Source organism: Chrysemys picta, chromosome 5 (assembly GCF_011386835.1).
Source record: "Chrysemys picta bellii isolate R12L10 chromosome 5, ASM1138683v2, whole genome shotgun sequence".
Classification (NCBI taxonomy): domain Eukaryota; kingdom Metazoa; phylum Chordata; order Testudines; family Emydidae; genus Chrysemys; species Chrysemys picta.
The window spans coordinates 62,081,310-62,102,909 of record NC_088795.1 but is presented as its reverse complement, the minus strand read 5'-3'; the positions used below and the strand labels follow the sequence as shown (position 1 = coordinate 62,102,909).

The 21,600-nt window shown below is 47.7% G+C and overlaps 1 protein-coding gene across 2 annotated transcripts; it reads left to right on the top strand.

Moving 5' to 3' along the window:
* Positions 1-618: 618 nt before the first annotated feature.
* On the top strand, positions 619-8,377 carry FGG (fibrinogen gamma chain). Of its 2 annotated transcripts, XM_005299340.4 has the most exons (10): positions 619-988; positions 1,091-1,135; positions 1,634-1,817; positions 1,919-2,012; positions 3,981-4,111; positions 4,913-5,046; positions 5,160-5,344; positions 6,283-6,563; positions 7,583-7,755; positions 8,135-8,377. In XM_005299340.4, exons 1-10 carry the CDS (start codon positions 920-922, stop codon positions 8,147-8,149), a joined length of 1,311 nt encoding a protein of 436 aa, XP_005299397.1. In that variant the 5' UTR covers positions 619-919; the 3' UTR covers positions 8,150-8,377. The 2 variants fall into 2 exon arrangements, with proteins under 2 accessions (XP_005299397.1, XP_023962004.1); XM_024106236.3 differs by lacking the exon at positions 8,135-8,377 and having other exon boundaries at positions 787-988; positions 7,583-7,981.
* The last annotated feature ends 13,223 nt before the right edge of the window (positions 8,378-21,600 follow it).

The window sequence follows — 21,600 nt, the reverse complement described above, 5'->3', positions numbered from 1 at the left end:
TTCCCCAACCATTGTATAGGGATCCTAGATACCTAGCCTGGGGCTGTGAATTCCACTAGGGGGGCAGGGCACCTAAAAAGGAGGCCCCGCAGTGCTGAGGATTGGAACACCTAAGTGCTTTGCGGACCTAGCCTGAAATCTGTAGCAGAGCTGGGAATGGAGCCTAGAGTCCTTGTTCAATATCTGAACCACAAGACTGTCCTTTCTCTAGCCCTATTGGGCAAGGCACTGTACGAACATAACATACAAGACAGTCCTTGCCTCTAAGAGTGTACAATCTTGCTTACAGAAGGAATGCTCTTTTCAAAGCATGGTGGTGACTAGAAAGGAAAACACTTTGATCCTACAACTGACACACACAATTCCCCAGAATGGAATCTGTGGATTGTAAGAACGTAACTGCTTGAAAAATAGCAGCCTGTCCTTATTGAATAACCTGTGCCTCTTACATTTAGGCCCTGAGAGTAACTGGGGCTTCTCCTTGAACTAAACAACCGGGGCTCATCTCAGGCACCATTCCAACATTGTCCAGAATCATATGTTAGTTTTATTACTCCAGTGTTACTGGAAGCGATTGCTCCATGCCTCCCCTTAGCTTTCTCCAGATCCTAACACTGCCCTGGCTGCAAAGGACATAGTGTGGGCAAGTGGGAGACTGCTGCTAAAAATGGGAGGAGCAGGAGCTTCAGTGCAAATTCTGGGAATCCAGGACAAAGGCACTGAGAAGTTGTTCCTCCACCACTGTCCCACCCCTACACATTGCATCACGGTGCCCGCCCCCAGGTTCAGCCAGCTCCCTTAAACTGCTGCTGTGAAGTGCAGGGGAGTCAGGGCAGATTCCAGCAGCCCGTACAGCTGAATCTCTCAGTCATTGACTCTGCACACATACTAGCTGGAAGCACACTTGGGTATAGACACCATGGTGCCGAAGTTACACAGATGGGCTACTGCGCATCTTCTGTCCTTACTCTTTTCAGCTTGCATGGCAGTAAGTGAAACTGTACAAATGGACCAGTAAAAAATTACAATGCCCCAAAAATACCATAAGGAGAACAATAACTAAAAAATAATGTTGTTTTCCCCCTTTCAGTATATTGCTACCAGAGAAAACTGCTGCATCTTAGATGAACGATTTGTAAGTAGATGTGTGATTCCTTTCTTCTAAATTAAGGAACTGAATAAAATATTGTTCCACTTATAATTAACATTCATTATTATTTTGTTTTATCATGCTTTGTTATTTTCAATATCTACTATTATTAAAAGTAATATTATGCTTTACGGTTCACTCTTAATAACAGCATTCATTGTTCTAAAATGTACTGTAAATTCCATTAATAATACCATGTATTATTCTAAAGTATACTATTATCAATAACATATGTTGTTATTTTTAATATTTAATAACAATATGCATTATCAGGACTGTCTCTACAGATTCTGATACTGCAAGCACAGTAGCAAATGCCCAGTCCTACGTGTCCACAGTTACCTACATAAATTCTTATTGAATGTTGGGCTGCCCTTAATATTTTCCTGCCCTGAGTGACCATCTCTTTTGCCTCACTGTAGAAACTGGACTGGTCCTTTATTATTTTATTATTATTATGTTTAATTATTCTTTTCCCTTTAGGGTAGCTATTGCCCAACTACATGCGGCATTGCAGACTTCTTAACTAAATACCACCCTGGTGTGGATAAGGAGCTGCAGGTCCTTGAAAATCTCTTGCAACAGATCACTAACTCTTCCACTGTAACAGAACAGTTGATCCGCCAAATCCAAATCCACAGCCTCCCAGAGAAACTGAGTCTGCCAGGTGAGAACAGAAAGACAATTACAAAACCGAGAAAAATATGAAAAATTTAGTTTTCTTACTTTTACATGTAATTGCATTAATATATTGTTCCTGTTCTACAGATGTGATCAACGGTTTTACTCAAAAAAACAGGAAAATAATTGATGAAATTATCAGATATGAAAACACTATTGTGGAACATGAAAATATTATACAGTAGGTATTTTCCAATTTGATATTGTTTAACTATGCAGATCTGTTCCTTTATTTTATTTTACCAGCTGCAATTGAAGTTTTTTCACAGCACTTCATTTCTGCATATAAAGACCAGTTTGGTGTCTTTTCACTCATAACTGCATAATTAGGATGTGACCCTGCATTTATTGAATACCTACATCTCCCACTGGAATACAAGACCAGGCTGTAAGAACATGGGAAAGTTTGGCTGTTCTTTTTTTTCTTTTTCAATCAGTATTTTTGTTTAAGTAATTGTTCAAAATTTTTCCATTTATTATTCTTAGACTTCAGAGATTTTAGTAATATGAAACTGTAACATGGATCTTACCAAAGATTTGTTTAGCCAGTTGGTACTTTTTTATTGGTTTTGCTGAACATGCATCATGAACCAAATTCTGCTCTCTGTTTCATTGGAGTGAATCCAGAATAACTATTAAATTCAAAGGTGTTCATCTTAAGTCTATACTGTTCTATATATTTGAAAACATATTTAACTTATCTAAATTATAATAATGAATTATTATTTATAAATTGTAATTGTACTATTTAACTTTAAATGCCAAAGTCACTCCTGTGATAACATTATGCCAGGAATCACTGAGAATTGGTTAATATACAGTAAGTCTGAGTTTTTGACATTTAGAATTAATGTAACTATATTTTATCTTAAATGCCTTTGCATCACCTGGTCTGAGAGCATTTTTTATTTAACCACCCACTGATTACAGTTTTTAATTTTCATATTAGATTTAGGTTTATATTGTTTTTAATTAATACACTCTATATAATATTAGAATGAATTGCTCTCAAATGTGTTTACTCTTTTTAAAACAGAAATATGCAATAGTTAATTTTCATAATATGTAGGGCCATGGATGCAGACTCCTGTTATTTTTTCATGTTATTTCAAGTTCCCATAATTTTATGAACTCCCAGTTTTATGAAGGTTTCAAGAGTCCTCCAAACCTTCAAAAAAATCAGGTTTCTATTGTACTTTCTTGTACCTTACTATATACTTTACCTCCAGAACTCAGACCTGCAATTCTCACAAAATAAAAATTCCCATAGAGCTTTGTCCATGCACTGACTGCAAGAATGGGCTTTACTGGGTAAAGAGATACTGGTCCAAGTAAAACATGTCCAAGTTAAGCATGTGCTTCAGTGATTTCCTGAATCAGGCAATGGGCCTGCTCAAAATTGAGCATGCATGTAAGCACTTTGTTGGATTAGGGCTAGAGTGCGCAGTACGTTGGAGAATTGACAAGGCAAAAGACATTCAAACAACAGGGAGGTAGTGAAGGGATAAGATCTGGAATGGTCACGTAAATACAGTTTCAGTTCTGGATACATGTAATAAACATTAAATCAAAGCCAAAATTCTAGAAAACGTGTATATACATGGAAGCCCTAATAGGTATTTACAAAGGGCTGGAATGTGGCTGGCCCTTATGCAACAGCATAGTGAAAATGAGAGCACAGAGGGAGACTACCCGCCTTGTACAGCCTTCTTATGCGCTACCCAGAACAGTAGTATTTGCTCTCAGGAGAGTGCAAAAACTGCTACCAAGTTGCTCCCACTCAAAAGCAACTTGCAATAAAGGGGGCAGATAGAGAAGAGGAGTAGGCAGAATCTTGGCTCCACTTTCTTGTGCACCAGCCAGGCTCTGATTGTAGCAAATTATTGTCCTCCCAGTGCAAATGGTTAGCTGTGTAAGGCAGAATGCCCAAATGCTTGTATGGGGATGGGGCAGCTCTGCACTGCCCCACAGTGTAGGGCTGTAGCTAAATACCACACTGTAGCCCAAAATGATTTACATTGTCTCATTAAATAAAGCAACATATTTTAGATTAGTACATTAGATATGTAAGGCATATTTCAGGGAAATATGTATTGTTCTCATTAAGAAAAACTGGCATAACGTGTAATTTTTATGTTTTTATCTCTAGGCAACTGACAGATGTGTTGATGTTAAACACTAAGAAGATTTCACAACTAAAACAGATGACTAATCAGCTTGCGTCACAATGTCAGGAGCCATGCAGAGACACAGTCCAAATACTGGAAACAACTGGAAGAGGTACATGAAATGCTTATTGTGTGGCTTAAATTAATTCTTAAGTGTTATCTGTCGACAATATAGTGGTGAGGGCCATCTGAGTACTTAAATGGGTGATCCTGCAAAACTTCCTTACAGGAGTTATTCTTAATCACATGATCCATTAATTTCTCTAAGAATTACCCATGGCAATAAGGGACTCAGCATCATGACCAATGTAAATAATGCTTTTCCATGTTTACATTGTATTACTGCTATTTTTATGTTTGTTTGTTGTTGGCTAGTGTGTCATTCAACAGAAATACTAGACAGGTGTTCTGCATCTAGGATGTTGTGGAACAAATCTTATTTTCGCATTTGGGCATGATTAGCCAAGATTTGACTATCCCAGTAAACCCTCTCTTTATTGTAGTCCATAGACCAGGCAAGTGCTTTTATGGAGTTATAAGAACAGAGAGGATACTATATTATAATATTTCCGCTCAGCCACACAGAAATAATTAATCTAATACATTAGACCTAAAAATGCCCTTTTTATGACTGCAGAAACAAATAAAATTATTGTATTTTACATTCAAGTTATGCTACCTAAATATTTACTAATAGTAAAATCTTACTCATCCTTATACAAGTCCCGTTAACTTCAATAGGACTTCCTGTGTGATGAAGACCTAGCCTACAGAGATAACTTTGCCATAGTAATTATTATATGTACTGTGTATGTTGCACTGTACTAGAAAATGATCAGATACTTTTAAAACCACCTTTAAAACAAGATGAGACTTTAGCCAAAATACTAACAATGGTGTTTGTTTATTGCAGATTGTCAAGACATTGCAAATAAAGGTGCCAGACACAGTGGTCTTTACTTCATCAAACCTCTAAAAGCTAAGCAGCAGTTTCTAGTCTATTGTGAGATTGACACATTTGGCAATGGATGGACAGTGTTCCAGAGAGTATGTAATCTGTAAATTCAGGTCATGAATAATTCTGATTATATAACAGAATTTCATTTACATGGGCACATGCTGCTTTGGTTGACTTTCTTTCTTTCTTAATCTGCTACCAGAGACTTGATGGGAGCGTGGACTTCAAGAAAAACTGGGCTCAGTACAAAGAAGGATTTGGACACCTGTCACCAGATGACCAGTCAGAGTACTGGCTGGGAAATGAAAAGATTCATTTAATAACCACTCAGTCTACTATTCCATATGCCTTAAGGATAGAACTGGAAGACTGGGAGAATAAAAAAAGGTATTTCACTAATGAGCCTTCTAAAAAAGTCAATTTAAAATACACACCTGTCATGTGTACTGATTTTTTTGGTACAGCCACAGATATCTGTCTCTACCACCAGATATCAGATACCTGTCTCCACTGCCAGATCAGTTTGTACAACTTTCAGAAGAATGGATAATGCAGTGTCATTAGCCTATTTGTATCAAACTACCTTCTCTATCAGTTTATAAAACCATAAATATATTTGCAGTTGAATTTTCTCTCACTACCTGCAACTTTGTGATCAAAAAGGAAGCAACATATGCTCATGAAAGCTCCATGTTGGCATCTTCCTTGGAAAATATAATTTACTCTGTAGAATGTGTCTGTTTCTTCCTTACACAGTTTCTTCACAACCCATGTGTAGCATTTAAGATGTTCTACTTTCCCCCCTGGGTTAGCCTGCCATGACACCCTTGACATCCCATTTGATAACTCATCATTCTAACTGCTGGAAATTAGATGAGGTTCCATTCAGAACCTGTTGTTGTCATACTTCGCTATTCCATAGAAAGAGACGGGTGTTGAGTGGTGCAAGCCATTTTCTCCTTCCAGGAGCAATTTGCTCTCACCATCCCCATTTCATTCCAGCATGGACAATGAGAGACTGTGATTATTTATCCAACTCAGATCTCCTGAAAGCCATCGCAAAGCACTACTCTAAGACCACTGAGATGACCCAGTTTACCTATCTTTGACTACCTAAAGTTGGGGGGGTATAGAAGGGTTCATAATGATTCATTAAAGTGACATATTATAATCTGGCAAGGAAATATCTAATTAGATATTAGATATGTCTTCTAATTAGACATAGAGTGACACAGGAACTGACTCTAAAATGCTGTCATTTATAGTCTAATTGTGTATGTTTTGGGAATCCAGTGTACACAAATTCACCATTATTTTTTTAACAGTACTGCAGACTATGCTGTGTTCAAAGTGGGACCTGAAGCAGACAAGTACCGACTGACCTATGCCTATTTTGTTGCTGGTGGTGAAGCAGGGGATGCCCTTGATGGTTTTGATTTTGGAGATGATCCCAGTGACAAATTTTTTACATCCCATAATGGCATGCAGTTCAGTACCTATGATCGTGACAATGATAAATTTGATGGCAATTGTGCTGAACAGGATGGAGCAGGATGGTGGATGAATAGATGTCATGCTGGTAACCTCAATGGCAAATATTATCAAGGTAATACATGCTTTGGGTACCTACTTCATATAAAAAATAACTTCATGGCTTTACAACAAATTCTAGCGATGGAGAAAAACATTGTGTAGATTTTAGCTGTTTATTTATTTTTGGCCATCCCATTCCTTACACTTCATAGCTGATCCTTGCTGCTGAGCAACACAAATTGATACTCTCCCAGCCCTTATATGTTACTCCAGGTAGCTTCTGCTGAGCCTGGGGGGAAGCACTGTATGCAAGAGCTAAAGCACAGGTGCTGTCTTCCACTGCTGCTAGAGGCAAAGACAAGAAGTTTCTCCCTTTTGCTTTGCGGTTACAAAAGTATTGTCTCCAGCAACAGAGTCCCAATCATAATCCCGTTGCTGGAGGACAGGCAAAAAAACCCAAGGCAAGGCGGAAAGATAAGGAAAAAAGGGTGAGAGATAGGGAATTCAGGAGAGAAACAGACTTGATAGGACAGAAGTTTGTACAAAGGGAGAAGAGGAGAGGGAATCTGCAATCGCAGTGTGTTTGGGATATATACATGATGATATGATATAGTAGAAAGAGTTTATCAGTATAAGTTTAGGATGGCTACACTACTCATAAATCATGTAGCCATGAAGGAGTTATGGAGATCATGTTCATCAAGTACCAATAAAACCTTTATTCCACACCATACCGTCATGGATTCATGGTTGATCTTGAGATTTCAGACCTTAAACCTGTCACTCATGCAGGACTGAATATTGGCTGTCTGTACCTAAGACCAGTGTAATTTGAGGGGAAATCTACATTTGGAGAGGAGAAGGAAACATTCTTCTGGCGGGCTGATATTTTTTTACAGTGACAGCAGTTCGAAGCTGCTCAGAGATTTGGAATGTTAGAATAAATCCTGGAGGAGATAGATTAGTAGGTAGAGGCAGTCAATGGTGCACGATAAGTATAGTTTTGTACAGGGATTTCATTACTACAGACATGCATGTGCATATAAATTATTTTACAAACAATTATATATTCTGCTACAATTTATATTTTAGGTGGCACTTACTCAGCAAGAGAGGTTGGTCCAGCTGGATACGACAATGGGATTATCTGGGCAACCTGGCGTTCTCGGTGGTATTCCATGAAGAAAACTACGATGAAAGTCATCCCATTCAACAGACTTTCAATAGGAGATGGACAGCAGCACAACTTAGGTGGCTCCAAACAGGTTGGATCAGATGGTCGAGGCGATATTTAGAAAGATAATAGACAGCAGATAACAGTTCTAACAATAATATATTTATAGCTCCACTTGGCATTCCGGTATAGCCTATAAACATTATCACTGTGCAGCATTTTCTCAGAAACCCATTTTTACTTTTATGTTAGTATATTTGTACAATTTTTATTTCAGCTGACTGACAAATAAAGGGATATGGTCTTGTCATCAGAAATGACTCTTTGCCTTTATATATTTTGAGCATTGTCCCTTTTGAAATTCAACTTGTCTAAATATGCATGACCACCATAAACATACCATCGTAACCATACATAGTTCATCCTTTGGTGGAGAATATTATAATACTTTTTTTTTACTTCTGTTGTAGGTTGGAGACATTTAAAGAGACAGTTTAACAAAGATTTATCTGGACAGGAAAACAAAATCTTTTACCTCTGGGACAATGATGTCATCTAAACTTCTTCAGTTCAGCTCTGGCTGTTAATTGATGCTCACTATTAAAACAAAATCATTAAATGCCCTAGCTTTTCTGCGTGAGCAAGTTACTGTGTCTGCTCTGTGTGGGGTTATTTTTCTGTATGCACTTTCAATAAAATTTGATTACAAAGAACACATAAAACTTGTCATTAATGATCCAGTGGCATGTAAACAAATCAAAACAATTACAGAAGTTGTCGTAAAAATCTGTTCCAGTTCACCCATCCCAAGTTTATACACTGGTACTTTCCTATTATTCATTTAGAGGCAAGGCACATGCAAACCATTAACTGTTTTTCTCACATTGTTATGGATTCCTCATAATGCTGCCTTAACACATTTTTAACTACTCAGGTACCTGTCAGAGGCAGGTACAGCCCACCCAGGATTTGGTTACACATGGTGTTTGTGATCCTATGGGTCCTTGTTATTACTGTCCATTCCTTATCTGGTGACAGATTGCTGTAAAACATGATGACATCTCCCTTCTCCCTGAGTCAAGCCCAATTTTTCCTCATTGTTTTTAATGAGATTTTTTGTCATGGTAAATTGTAGTTTGAGGAGTATCTTTCTTGCATTCCCTCATATTGTATGGGGTATCCATGTGGCCTAATGGATAGCACAGTGAATTGGGACTTACATTGGGTTCTATTCCTGGCTCTGTCAAAGGTCTGCTGGGGGACCTTGGGCAAGTCACTTCATCCCTCTGTGCCTCAGTTTCTTATCTGTGAAATGGGGATAATGATACTGATGTCCTTTGTAAAGCACTTGGAGATCTGTGGATAAAAAGTGCTATATAAGAGCTAATTTTTATTATATTTCGGACACGGGAGTAGAGTTTGTTGCATTCTGCCCTTGGTCACATTGTTAGCATGTCATATTAGCAACAAGAAGAAAGTCAAGGAAAGTGTGGGCCCCTTACTGAATGAGGAAGGCAACCTAATGACAGAGGATGTGGAAAGCTAATGTACTCAATGCTTTTTTTGCCTCTGTCTTCATGAACAAGATCAGCTCCCAGACTGCTGCACTGGGCAGCACAGCATGGGGAGGAGGTGACCAGCCCTCTGTGGAGAAAGAAGTAGTCTGGGACTATTTAGAAAAGCTGGATGAGCACAAGTCCATGGGGCCGGATGCACTGCATCCGAGGGTGCTAAAGGAGCTGGCAGATGTGATTGCAGAGCCATTGGCTATTATCTTTGAAAACTCATGGCGATCGAGGGAGGTCCCAGATGACTGGAAAAAGGCTAATGTAGCCCATCTTTAAAAAGGGGAAGGAGGAGGATCCGGGGAACTACAGCCAGTCAGCCTCACCTCAGTCCCTGGAAAAATCATGGAGCAGGTCCTCAAGGAATTAGTTCTGAAGCACTTAGAGGAGAGGAAAGTGATCAGGAACTGTCAGCATGGATTCACCAAGGGCAAGTCATGCCTGACTAACCTAATTGCCTTCTATGACAAGATAACTGGCTCTGTGGATGAGGGGAAAGCAGTGGACGTGTTATTCCTTTAGCAAAGCTTATGATACGGTCTCCCACAGTATTCTTGCCAGCAAGTTAAAGGAGTATGGGCTGGATGAATGGACTATAAGGTGGATAGAAAGCTGGCTAGATCATCAGGCTCAACGGGTAGTGATCAATGGCTCCATGTCTAGTTGGCAGCCGGTATCGAGCAGAGTGCCCCAAGGGTCGGTTCTGGGGCTGGTTTTGTTCAATATCTTCATTAATGATCTGGAGGATGGCGTGGACTGCACCCTCAGCAAGTTTTCAGATGACACTAAACTGGGAGGAGTGGTAGATACGCTGGAGAGTAGGGATAGGATACAGAGGGACCTAGACAAATTAGAGGATTGGGCCAAAAGAAACCTGATGAGGTTCAACAAGGACAAGTGCAGAGTCCTGCACTCAGGACGGAAGAATCCCATGCACTGCTTCAGACTAGGGACCAAATGGCTAGACAGCAGTTCTGCAGAAAAGGACCTAGAGGTTACAGTGGACAAGAAGCTAGATATGAGTCAACAGTGTGCCCTTGTTGCCAAGAAGGCTAACAGCATTTTGGGCTGTATAAATAGGTGTATTGTCAGCAGATCGAGGGACATGATCATTCCTCACTATTTGACATTGGTGAGGCCTCATCTGGAGTACTGTGTCCAGTTTTGGGCCCCACGCTACAATAAGGATGTGGAAAAATTGGAAAGAGTCCAGCGGAGGGCAACAAAATTGATTAGGGGGCTGGAGCACATGACTTATGAGGAGATGTTGAGGGAACTGGGATTGTTTAGTCTGCAGAAGAGAAGAATGAGGGGGGATTTGATAGCTGCTTTCAACTAGCTGAAAGGGGGTTCCAAAGAGGATGGATCTAGACTATTCTCAGGGGTAGCAGATGACAGAACAAGGAGTAATGGTCTCAAGTTGCAATGGGGGAGGTTTAGGTTGGATACTAGGAAAAACTTTTTCACTAGGAGGGTGGTGAAGCACTGGAATGGGTTACCTAGAGCGGTGGTAGAATCTCCTTCCTTAGAGATTTTTAAGGTCAGGCTTGACAAAGCCTTGGCTGGGATGATTTAGTTGGGGATTGGTCCTGCTTTGAGCAGGGGGTTGGACTAGATGACCTCCTGAGGTCCCTTCCAACCTTGATATTCTATGATTCTGTGACTCCACAGATAGTCTTCTCTGGGTTTAGATGGGTGTCTCCTGACTTACATCTCTAGTTTCTGGTTACAAATCTGTATTTGGTGAGAGTCTGTCTTAGTTACGTACATTTCACTGTGATGAGGTAGGATGATAGTGGATTGGTCTGTAGCAGTCCAGCTTGATACTGTTTTTGAAATTTCTTTCCCTGTGACTTATATAATGGTGTTTTAAGTGCTGGTCTAGCATTTTGAACATCTTTCAGTTTTGGTTGTTGGGCTGTCCAGAAATTATGTAACACATTTGTGGTGATTTTCAAGACTCACTCATCCCTTGTAATGCTTTGTAAAACTGCAACAAATACAAAAAACGAAGGACTCAACCATCCCCTAAACATTCCATAATTTATGGACAGTCCCTGTTTACTTCACTTGTCCAGGGGCTAGAGTGGTTGAATCCTGGGATCCCTGCCTCGCTGTATATATCCTATGCCAGGGTGTCTTTGGAAGCCCAGCCTGCAGCTTTCTTCCTGAATTCCTGCACAGGGGCATTCTCCTCTAATAGTATCCAGGCTTTTAGACCCCCTTAATGATGCTTCAGCCCCTTTACTCAGCATAAATGGGATTATAGGCTACTGTATGTTCCTCATTTTATGGATACACAACTTGAGACCCTGGAGCATTACAGATAATATTGAATTCAGTGGAAGCTGTGCTTTGAATATGTAAAGTGCTATAAAATGCTGAGTGCTCAGAAAAATCAGGATCTAGACATCTCAGATTAAGTGGACACTTTGGCCTTAACCTCCCTGGGCCAGATCCACAAAGGTACTTAGGCATTGTTCTGCTCAGCAGCATAATACTTAACCCCTAGGCACTCTGTCATCTACTGGAATTCTCACCCCTGAGCTAGGCACTCTTCGGTCCACATACAGTGCATGGGAGCAGTAGGTACCTAAGGAAGGGATCTTCAGAAGCCAGCAAACTGAGTGGGGAGCTGCCTACACTAGCGAGGAGTGAAATGCAGAGGAAAGGGGCAGGGCTTAGACCTCAAAGGTATTTAGATGCCAAATCCCATTGATTTGGGCTTTCAGCACCTGAGTGATGGGACAGATGGAGGCACCTCCTTCTGCTTGGGATTTTCATCTTGTGAATGGTCTCCTGGAGTTAGTTGTCTAGGACAGATCTGCCATTTAAGTAACCTGTGCCTGACTAGCTGAAATACAGACAAGAGAGCTAGCCTCAATCCAGTATAGCCAGTAGATTAGCCCACGTGGGCTGTGAAGACCTGAGTTTAAGTCTCTATTTTTTCTTGATTTGGAACAAGTACTTAAATCCTTATCCTAGGTGAGTACCCTAGCTGTAGAAGCACTCTCATTTTCTCTCTGACCCAAAGAACATTTAGTTATATATGCAAAGTAGAACAGCTTCACAACAATAGAGACTGACAGGGACCAACCATAGAATAACAAATAGTCTGCCGATTAGGGCACTCACTTGGGAAAGGGAACTGCGGTCTTCCACATCTCAGTGACTGCCCTAACCACTAGAATGTGTGAGACCCCCACACACACTCAAAAGATTCTTAGCCTGTTTGCTGCTAACTGTCTTCTGTGACTTCTCTATCAGGTCTTGGGTATGCTCTGAACATGCTTATGGGATCTGATCCTGCTAGAGAGAATTGCCGTGGCATGCCTAGTTTAAGGGTATGTCTACACTATGGGATTAATCCGAATTTATATAATTTGAATTTGGAAAACAGATTGTATAAAGTCGAATGTATGCAACCACACTAAGCACATTAATTCGGCGGTGTGCGTCCATGTACCAGGGCTAGCGTCGATTTCCGGAGCGTTGCACTGTGGGTAGCTATCCCATAGCTATCCCATAGTTCCCGCAGTCTCCTCCGCCCATTGGAATTCTGGGTTGAGATCCCAATGCCTGATGGAGCCAAAAACATTGTCGCGGGTGGTTCTGGGTATAACCTCCCCCCTCTCCAGGAAGCAATGGCAGACAACCGTTTCGCGCCTTTTTCCTGGGTGAACAGTGCAGACGCCATACCACGGAAAGCATGGAGCCCGCTCAGCTTAAGACAGCAGTCATGAACATTGTAAATACCTCGCGCCTTATCGTGCAGTTTATGCTGAACAAGAACCTGGAAAACCAGGCGGCGAAGAGCAGGCTACGGCAGTGCGGAGGCGAGAGTGATGAGGATATGGACATGGAATTCTATCGAACCGCGGGACCCGGTGCTTTGGAGATCATGCTGTTAATGGGGCAGGTTATAGCCATGGAACACCGATTCTGGGCCTGGGAAACAAGCACAGACTGGTGGGACCGCATAGTGTTGCAGGTGTGGGACGATTCCCAGTGGCTGCGAAACTTTTGCATGCGTAAGGGCACTTTCTTGGAACTTTGTGACTTGCTTTCCCCTGCCCTGAAGCGCCAGAATACCAAGATGAGAGCAGCCCTCACAGTTGAGAAGCGAGTGGCAATAGCCCTGTGGAAGCTTGCAACGCCAGACAGCTACCGGTCAGTCGGGAATCAATTTGGAGTGGGCAAATCTACTGTGGGGGCTGCTGTCATGCAAGTAGCCAAAGCAATCACTGAGGTGCTGCTACGAAAGCTAGTGACTCTGGGAGATGTGCAGGTCATAGTGGATGGCTTTGCTGCAATGGGATTCCCTAACTGTGGTGGGGCGATAGATGTAACCCATATCCCTATCTTGGCACCGGAGCACCAGGGTACCCAGTACATAAACCGCAAGGGGTACTTTTCAGTGGTGCTGCAAGCACTTGTGGATCACAAGGGACGTTTCACCAACATCAACGTGGGCTGGCCGGGAAGGGTTCATGATGCTCGCATCTTTAAGAACACTACTCTGTTTAAAGGGCTGCAGCAAGGGACTTACTTCCCGGACCAGAAAATAACCGTTGGGGATGTTGAAATGCCAATAGTTATTCTTGGGGACCCAGCCTATCCCTTAATGCCATGGCTCATGAAGCCTGGACAGGAGTCAGGAGCTGTTTAACTACAGGCTGAGCAAGTGCAGAATGGTGGTAGAATGTGCATTTGGCCGTTTAAAAGGTCGCTGGCAATCGCTACTGACTCGCTCTGACCTCAGCCAAAGAAATCTCCCCATTGTTATTTCTGCTTGCTGTGTGCTCCACAATCTCTGTGAAAGTAAGGGGGAGACCTTTATGGCAGGGTGGGAGGCTGAGGCAAATCGCCTGGCTGCTGATTACGCGCAGCCAGACACCAGGGTGATTAGAAGAGCACACCAGGAAGCGCTGTGCATCAGAGAAGCTTTGAAAACCAGTTTCATGACTGGCCAGGCTACAGTGTGAACTTTATGTTTGTTTCTCCTTCATGAAAACCCGCCCCCTTTATTGACTCATTCATTCTCTGTAAGGAACCCACCCTCCCCGTTCCCCCAGCTTTCTTTCAAAGGAAATAAAGTCACTATCATTTAAAAATCATGTATTTTTATTAAGTGATTATAAACATAGGGAGAGAACCAACAAGGTAATCTGGGTGAGGTTTGGGAGGAGGATAGGAGGGAAGTAAAAGGCCACTGAACAAATTCAATATAATGACAGTGTGACAGCGTCGGTAGCTCACCGTTGTGGCGCCTCCTCCTGGCCGCTTCGGGGAATTAGGGTTGCGCCAGTAGAGCGTCCTCTTTGGGTGGCGTTCCGCCTGTCGTCTCGCCTCTGTGGGGTGCACGGACTTGCGTTGCTCCCGACGTCGGCGTCCTCTTCCGGAGCACTGCCCTCCGACAGTGCCCCTTTGTCCAATCACACCCCCTTCCGGGGGTGGGGGTAAACAACAGCCCCACACCTTCAAGTCCAATCCTCACGGTCTAGGATTTGGTGTGGTTCTGACCGGCCGCTCCCTGCGGCCTGTGGCTGTGCGTGGCACAGCAAACAAAGGGGGAAAAGGGGGGGGGGGGGACTCAGGCCCACCCACTACTCTGAGTCCCGGTCCAGAGGCCCTCGTGTGACAGTCTCACTGTCTTCCTTCTCCTTCCTCCTCTGACTATCCCTCTGGACCGCTTCCCCAACAGCCCTTCGCTACGCTAGGCCTCCTCCTCCCAGGCCTGCCGCCTAGCAGGCTATGGAGTAGGGCCTTCTCCCACTCGCTCAGGCTGGCCTGCACTGCGCTGTCCGTGGTGCTGGCCTCCCAGCTCTGGAGACAGACCTTCCCCTCTGAAGGCCTGGGACAGACTGACTGCTCCTGCTCTGGGCAGCCTTTTATATGGCTACGCCGGGCTCTGATTGGCTGGCTCCAATCTGCACTCTGATTGGCTCCCAGTAAGCCCTCTCCTGATTGGTTGGGCGGCTGCGCAGGCGCCTAGACCTGCTGCAGCCTACCCTCTCTGAGTGTGGGCAATCGCCCCACCACACACCCTCCCCCTTAAGAACCTTCCCGGGGGGGTGGGATATCCTAATCGGCCTAATGTTCAGGAGCTCGGAACTTAGCCTTTATCCCACAGTGGCTTGGCTTACCGGCTCACAGTCCAGAAACATAGCCCTTGTCGCGGGACCCCATGGCCTACTGGCCCCCAAAGTCACGGAAATTAGTCTTTGCTACCAGGCAACCCGGCTTATCCGCCGCCTCAGCGGGGGGATCCCACCGAAACACGCTGAGGCTTACCAGGTCCGACGTACCAGCCTGTCGATTCCCTGAAGCTGCCTCCTATCCGTTCAGCTGCCGGAGTGTCCCACGGGTCCCCTGATTCTCCACGGGTCTCGTGGTCCACCGCCTCGGCTGGTCCTCCCCACAGCGAGGCTCCCTCTCGATCTGGAGAAGTCACAGTCCCCGGCGGTTCCAGGAGTGTGTGCTGGTCCTCCACCGGGGCTTCCCGCAAGGGTTCTTCTCCCACGACCGTCTGCCTAGGCTGGGGTATGCTCCCTCTTTTCACGCTCTCCGTGCATTTGGGACACACCCCGTACGACCGTGACGGATTCTCTGCCGTCAGGGCTGACTGTCTAGGACCTCGGCAGTTGGATGGGGGCTTGGCTGCCCCCTCGCAGACCACCCCCTTCGCTACAGATCCCCCTCCCTGATCCGATTCTTCGCCCTCCTCCCCTAGCCTGGAGAAGAAATCGGCATTAGTATGGGCCTTACCCGGTCGGTGGAGCACCTGGAAGTCGTAAGGCTGAAGGGCGAGGTACCACCGCATAATTCTAGCATTCGTGTCTTTCATGCTGTGGATCCATCGCAAAGGGGCGTGATCTGTGATTAACTTAAAACTATTCCCTAGCAGATAGTAACGGAGGGCGTCGATAGCCCACCGCACTGCCAGGGCCTCTTTCTCTATTGTTGAGAAGTGTCTTTCTCGGGGGAACAGCTTCCGACTCAAATACAGTACTGGGTGTTCCTCCCCGTCTACTTCCTGGGAGAGTACTGCACCTAGGCCGACTTCTGAAGCGTCTGTTTGTAGAATAAACTCCTTCGTGAAGTCGGGGTGCCGTAGTACTGGTTCTTGAGTGAGCCGTTCCTTGAGCGTGTTAAAGGCTCGCTCGCACTGCGTAGTCCACTGTACCTGTCGAGGCTGGGAGTTCTTCGTTAGGTCTGACAGGGGGGCGGCTATAGATGCAAAGTCTGGTACGAAACGACGATAGTACCCAGCTAATCCCAAGAACTGACGCACTTGTTTCTTCGTCGTGGGGGTGGGTACATCTCTGAGGGCTTGTACCTTGCTAATCAGGGGTGTTAGTTTCCCCCCTCCTACCGTGTATCCCAGGTAGGTCACTTCTTTTTGGCCTAAGTGACATTTCGCCGGGTTAGCTGTCAGGCCGGCCGCTCTGAGGGCTTGTAGCACTGCTGCCAGGTGGTGTAAATGGCTCTCCCAGTCAAGGCTATAAACCACGATATCGTCGATGTACGCCGCCGCGTATTGGTCGTGGGGCTGGAGGACCTTGTTCATCAGACGTTGGAACGTGGCTGCTGCTCCGTGCAAGCCGAACGGCATGGTTACGAACTGGAAGAGGCCGAAGGGCGTAGGGAAGGCCGTCTTCGCTCGGGAGTTTGGCGTCAGTGGGATCTGCCAATATCCTTTAGTTAAATCTAAAGTTGACAGGTACTTGGCTCCTCCGAGGCGCTCTAACAGTTCATCCACTCTCGGCATTGGATAGGCATCAAAACGAGAGATAGCGTTGACCTTTCTGAAGTTGATGCAAAACCGGGTCGCCCCATCTGGTTTCGGTACTAAGACGATAGGGCTTCGCCACTCACTCGTCGATTCTTCTACCACTCCCATCTCCAACATAGTCTCCACCTCCCGTCGGACGGTGTCCCACATTTTCTTGGGTAACGGTCGATGGTTGTCCGTCACTCTCTTCCCGGGGTCTGTGGCAATATGATGACTCATTAGGGTCGTCCGGCCTGGGCGGGCCGATAATACATCTGAGAACTTCTCCACCGTCTGTTGCAGTTGTCCTCTCTGTCTGGGGTTGAGGCCTGACCCCACCACAGCCGGTCCGGGGTCGGGAAGATCTCCTGCTAGGGGTCCAAGTTCTGACTCTGGGGTGGACGGGCCGATGAACATGGCTTCCCGGGTCTTCCAGGCCTTTAGGAGATTAATATGGTAAATACGGGTCTCTTTACGTCGACCAGGTAGTCTGACCTCGTAATCGACTGGTCCCACTCGTCGGGTCACTTCGTAGGGACCCTGCCATTTGGCCAGGAGCTTCGACTCGGAAGAGGGCAGTAACAGCAACACCCTATCGCCTGGGGCGAACTTCCTCCCTCTAGTCCTTCGATTATAGAGGCGCTCCTGACCTGTCTGGGCCCGTTCCAGGTGTTCACGGGCGAACGCCCCTAACGTTTGGAGTCGCTCCCGGAGCTGTAGCACGTATTGTGTGGTCCCAAGGACCCGTGTTTCCTGTGCTTCCCACTCCTCCTTCAGGAGGTCCAGTATCCCTCTGGGCTGCCTGCCGTATAGGAGCTCGAAGGGCGAGAACCCCGTCGAGGCCTGTGGTACCTCTCTTATTGCGAACAACAGGGCCGGCAACAAGGTGTCCCAATGTGAGGGGTCCTCCTCCACAAACTTCCGCAACATGGCTTTTAGTGTACCGTTGAACCGCTCTACCAAGCCGTCGGTCTGCGGGTGGTACACCGATGTCCGGAGGGTCCGGATATGGAGGAGGCGACATAGCTCAGCTATTAACTTGGAGGACACATTGGTGCCCTGGTCTGTCAATATTTCACCGGGTATCCCCACCCGGGCGAAAATCTTTACTAGTTCACCCGCAATGGTCGGTGCCGTCGCTGTCTTTAGGGGAACGGCTTCGGGATAGCGTGTGGCGTAGTCCACGACTACTAGTATAAAGCGGTTCCCTGTCTTGCTTCGTTCAAGGGGGCCGACGAGATCCATCCCGATCCGTTCAAAGGGTACCCCCACGACTGGCATGGGTACCAGGGGTGCAGGAGCTACCCCTTTCGGTCCGGCTCGCTGGCATTCTGGGCATGAGGCGCAAAAGTCTGCCACTTCCCGGTGGATGCCTGGCCAGAAAAACCGGCGGGCCACTCTCTGTAGGGTCTTCTCGCGTCCGAGGTGTCCAGCCCAAGGGTTCGCGTGGGCTAAGTGGAGGAGACCGGCTCGCAGTCTCCGGGGGACCAACAGCTGACGGAACGTCTCCTGGGTCTGGGGTTCCTGCGCTATTCGGTACAGGCGATCCTGCCATACCTCAAAGCGGGGGCCCTGCGGAATCCGTTGCGTCCCGTCCCCCTCAATGACCGGGTTGGTGGCTTGCTCCCAGGCTCGGCTTAAGGTTGGGTCTTCCCGTTGCTCACGTAAGAAGTCCCCGTCGCGCTCTAACTCTACCCGGGCGTCCTCCACCGAACGGGGTCTGTCTCCCGGACAACTCGCAGGGGTCTCCGCCGTCGAGGAGGTCCCTTCGCCGGGGTCATCCCTTAGCCTGCTCCCAAGCAGCCCCGTTCCCGGTGCTATAGTCCTGTCTGGTCGGGGCTTGGGTGGCTGATATCTTAGGAGGACCTCTCCGAAGCCGAGCCAATCTCGTCCCAACACCACCGGGTAGGCCAGCCTAGGGGCCACTCCTACTCGGAGACCCTCCTCTCGGCCGCCTACTCCCATCTTGACCCAGGCTGTGGGATACTGGCGGATGTCTCCATGCACGCACTGCAGGTAGATCGGGGGCCCCGAAAGATTGAGGTTCGGGACCAGCCCCTCTCGTATGAGGGTCTGACTACACCCTGAATCTACGAGGGCATTGGTGGGATTCCCTTCAACCTGGACTGGGACAATCAACTTTCTTACCCCGTTCTTCCGTGCCCGTTGTCCGGCCATCCAGGCCTGCCCATAGCTGCAGTCCATAAAAGGGCAATCTCGTCGGAAATGTCCCTCTTGACCGCAGCCCCAGCACCTCTCTCGGGTTTCGGCCGGGCTTGGGCCTCCTCCGGGGGGGCCTGTTCGCTCCGAGGGCTGTCGCTCCCTCCGAGTCGCCATCGGTAATAACTTAGGTCGGGGTTCCGGGTTGGGGGGTAGCTGGTGTCGATGGCTGTTGCCTGCCAGTGGTCCGAAGGCTCCCGCCCCACGGGAGTTCCCCTTCCCTGCGCCGCCCTTGCGACCAAGGCTCTCGGCTGCTCGGGGTGGCGCCTCTGCCCCCTCGGCCGACAAGTAGTCCTCCATTAAGGCCACTGCTGCGGAGAGGGTGGCCGGTCGGTGCCGTCGCACCCAGGCCCTCCCTCCCGGGGGTAGGATCTGGGTGAACTGCTCTAAGGCCACGAGCTCCGCCACCTGGGGTCCCGTCAGGCCCTCGGGGTTCAACCACCTCCAGCAGTGGTCCCGGATGCGTTGGGCTACAGCGCGGGGTCGAGCCCCCGGAGGATATTGTTCCTTACGGAGACGTTGTCGGTAGGTCTCTGGGCTAATGCCGGCGTGGTCTAGGATGGCCGCCTTGATTCGGGCGTACTCGAGCGCTTCCCGGGGGTCGAGGCTCCGATATGCGGCCTGAGCCTGCCCCGTCAAATAAGGGGCTAGTAACGTGGCCCAATGTTCTGAGGGCCACCGGGCAGCAGTCGCCACCCGCTCAAATGTGACCAGATAGGCCTCTGGGTCATCCTCGGGCCCCATCTTGGTGAGGCGTATCGGTAGGGCCCCTGAGGTATCCCCCAGTCCGGTTCCCATGGGGGCGGCAGGGGTGCCTCCTGCCGGCCGTAACAGTGCGGCCATCTGTTGCACCAAATGTTCCTGCTGCACCCGCTGCTGGGTGGCCAACTCTCGGAGGAGCTGCTGCTGATTCTCTTGGTGCTGAGTCATCAGCAGCTGCTGCTGAGTGGTCATCTGCTGCAGCATTTGCACCTGCTGCTGGTGCTGCTGGGCCGACTGCTCTTGTTGCTTCTCTAGCAGCCATTTTAATAGCTTCTCAGCTTCCATGTTGGGGTTCAGCGGGTTACTCCCGGTTCAATCCCCTCACTCTGGACCCCTTTGGTGGGTCCGGGTCCGCACCCACAATCCGGGTCGACCGTCTGTCTGCGCAAGACACTGCTCTGGGCAATAGTCCGCAGTCTTGGCGCTGGCCCCTCGTATCAGGGACGGACCGCTATACCTGCATTCTCCACCACGTGTGACAGCGTCGGTAGCTCACCGTTGTGGCGCCTCCTCCTGGCCGCTTCGGGGAATTAGGGTTGCGCCAGTAGAGCGTCCTCTTTGGGTGGCGTTCCGCCTGTCGTCTCGCCTCTGTGGGGTGCACGGACTTGCGTTGCTCCCGACGTCGGCGTCCTCTTCCGGAGCACTGCCCTCCGACAGTGCCCCTTTGTCCAATCACACCCCCTTCCGGGGGTGGGGGTAAACAACAGCCCCACACCTTCAAGTCCAATCCTCACGGTCTAGGATTTGGTGTGGTTCTGACCGGCCGCTCCCTGCGGCCTGTGGCTGTGCGTGGCACAGCAAACAAAGGGGGAAAAGGGGGGGGGGGGGACTCAGGCCCACCCACTACTCTGAGTCCCGGTCCAGAGGCCCTCGTGTGACAGTCTCACTGTCTTCCTTCTCCTTCCTCCTCTGACTATCCCTCTGGACCGCTTCCCCAACAGCCCTTCGCTACGCTAGGCCTCCTCCTCCCAGGCCTGCCGCCTAGCAGGCTATGGAGTAGGGCCTTCTCCCACTCGCTCAGGCTGGCCTGCACTGCGCTGTCCGTGGTGCTGGCCTCCCAGCTCTGGAGACAGACCTTCCCCTCTGAAGGCCTGGGACAGACTGACTGCTCCTGCTCTGGGCAGCCTTTTATATGGCTACGCCGGGCTCTGATTGGCTGGCTCCAATCTGCACTCTGATTGGCTCCCAGTAAGCCCTCTCCTGATTGGTTGGGCGGCTGCGCAGGCGCCTAGACCTGCTGCAGCCTACCCTCTCTGAGTGTGGGCAATCGCCCCACCACAGACAGCCTTTTGGTTGGGCTGTCCACTGGGGTGGAGTGGGAGGGTGCACGGAGCCTCCCCCCCCCCCCCCCGCGTTCTTACACATCTGGGTGTGGAGGATATGAAACATGGTGAGGGGGGAGGGAGGTTATACAGCGGCTGCAGCGGCACTCTGTCATCCTGCTGCCGTTCCTGAAGCTCCACCAGACGCCAGAGCATGTCCGTTTGCTCACGCAGCAGCCCCAGCGTTGCAGCCTGCCACCTCTCATCTCGAGTGTCCCTCATGACCTCACATTCACTGGCATCTTTCCTAAATTTAGATACCGTGTCCTTCCACTCATTCAAATGAGCTCTTT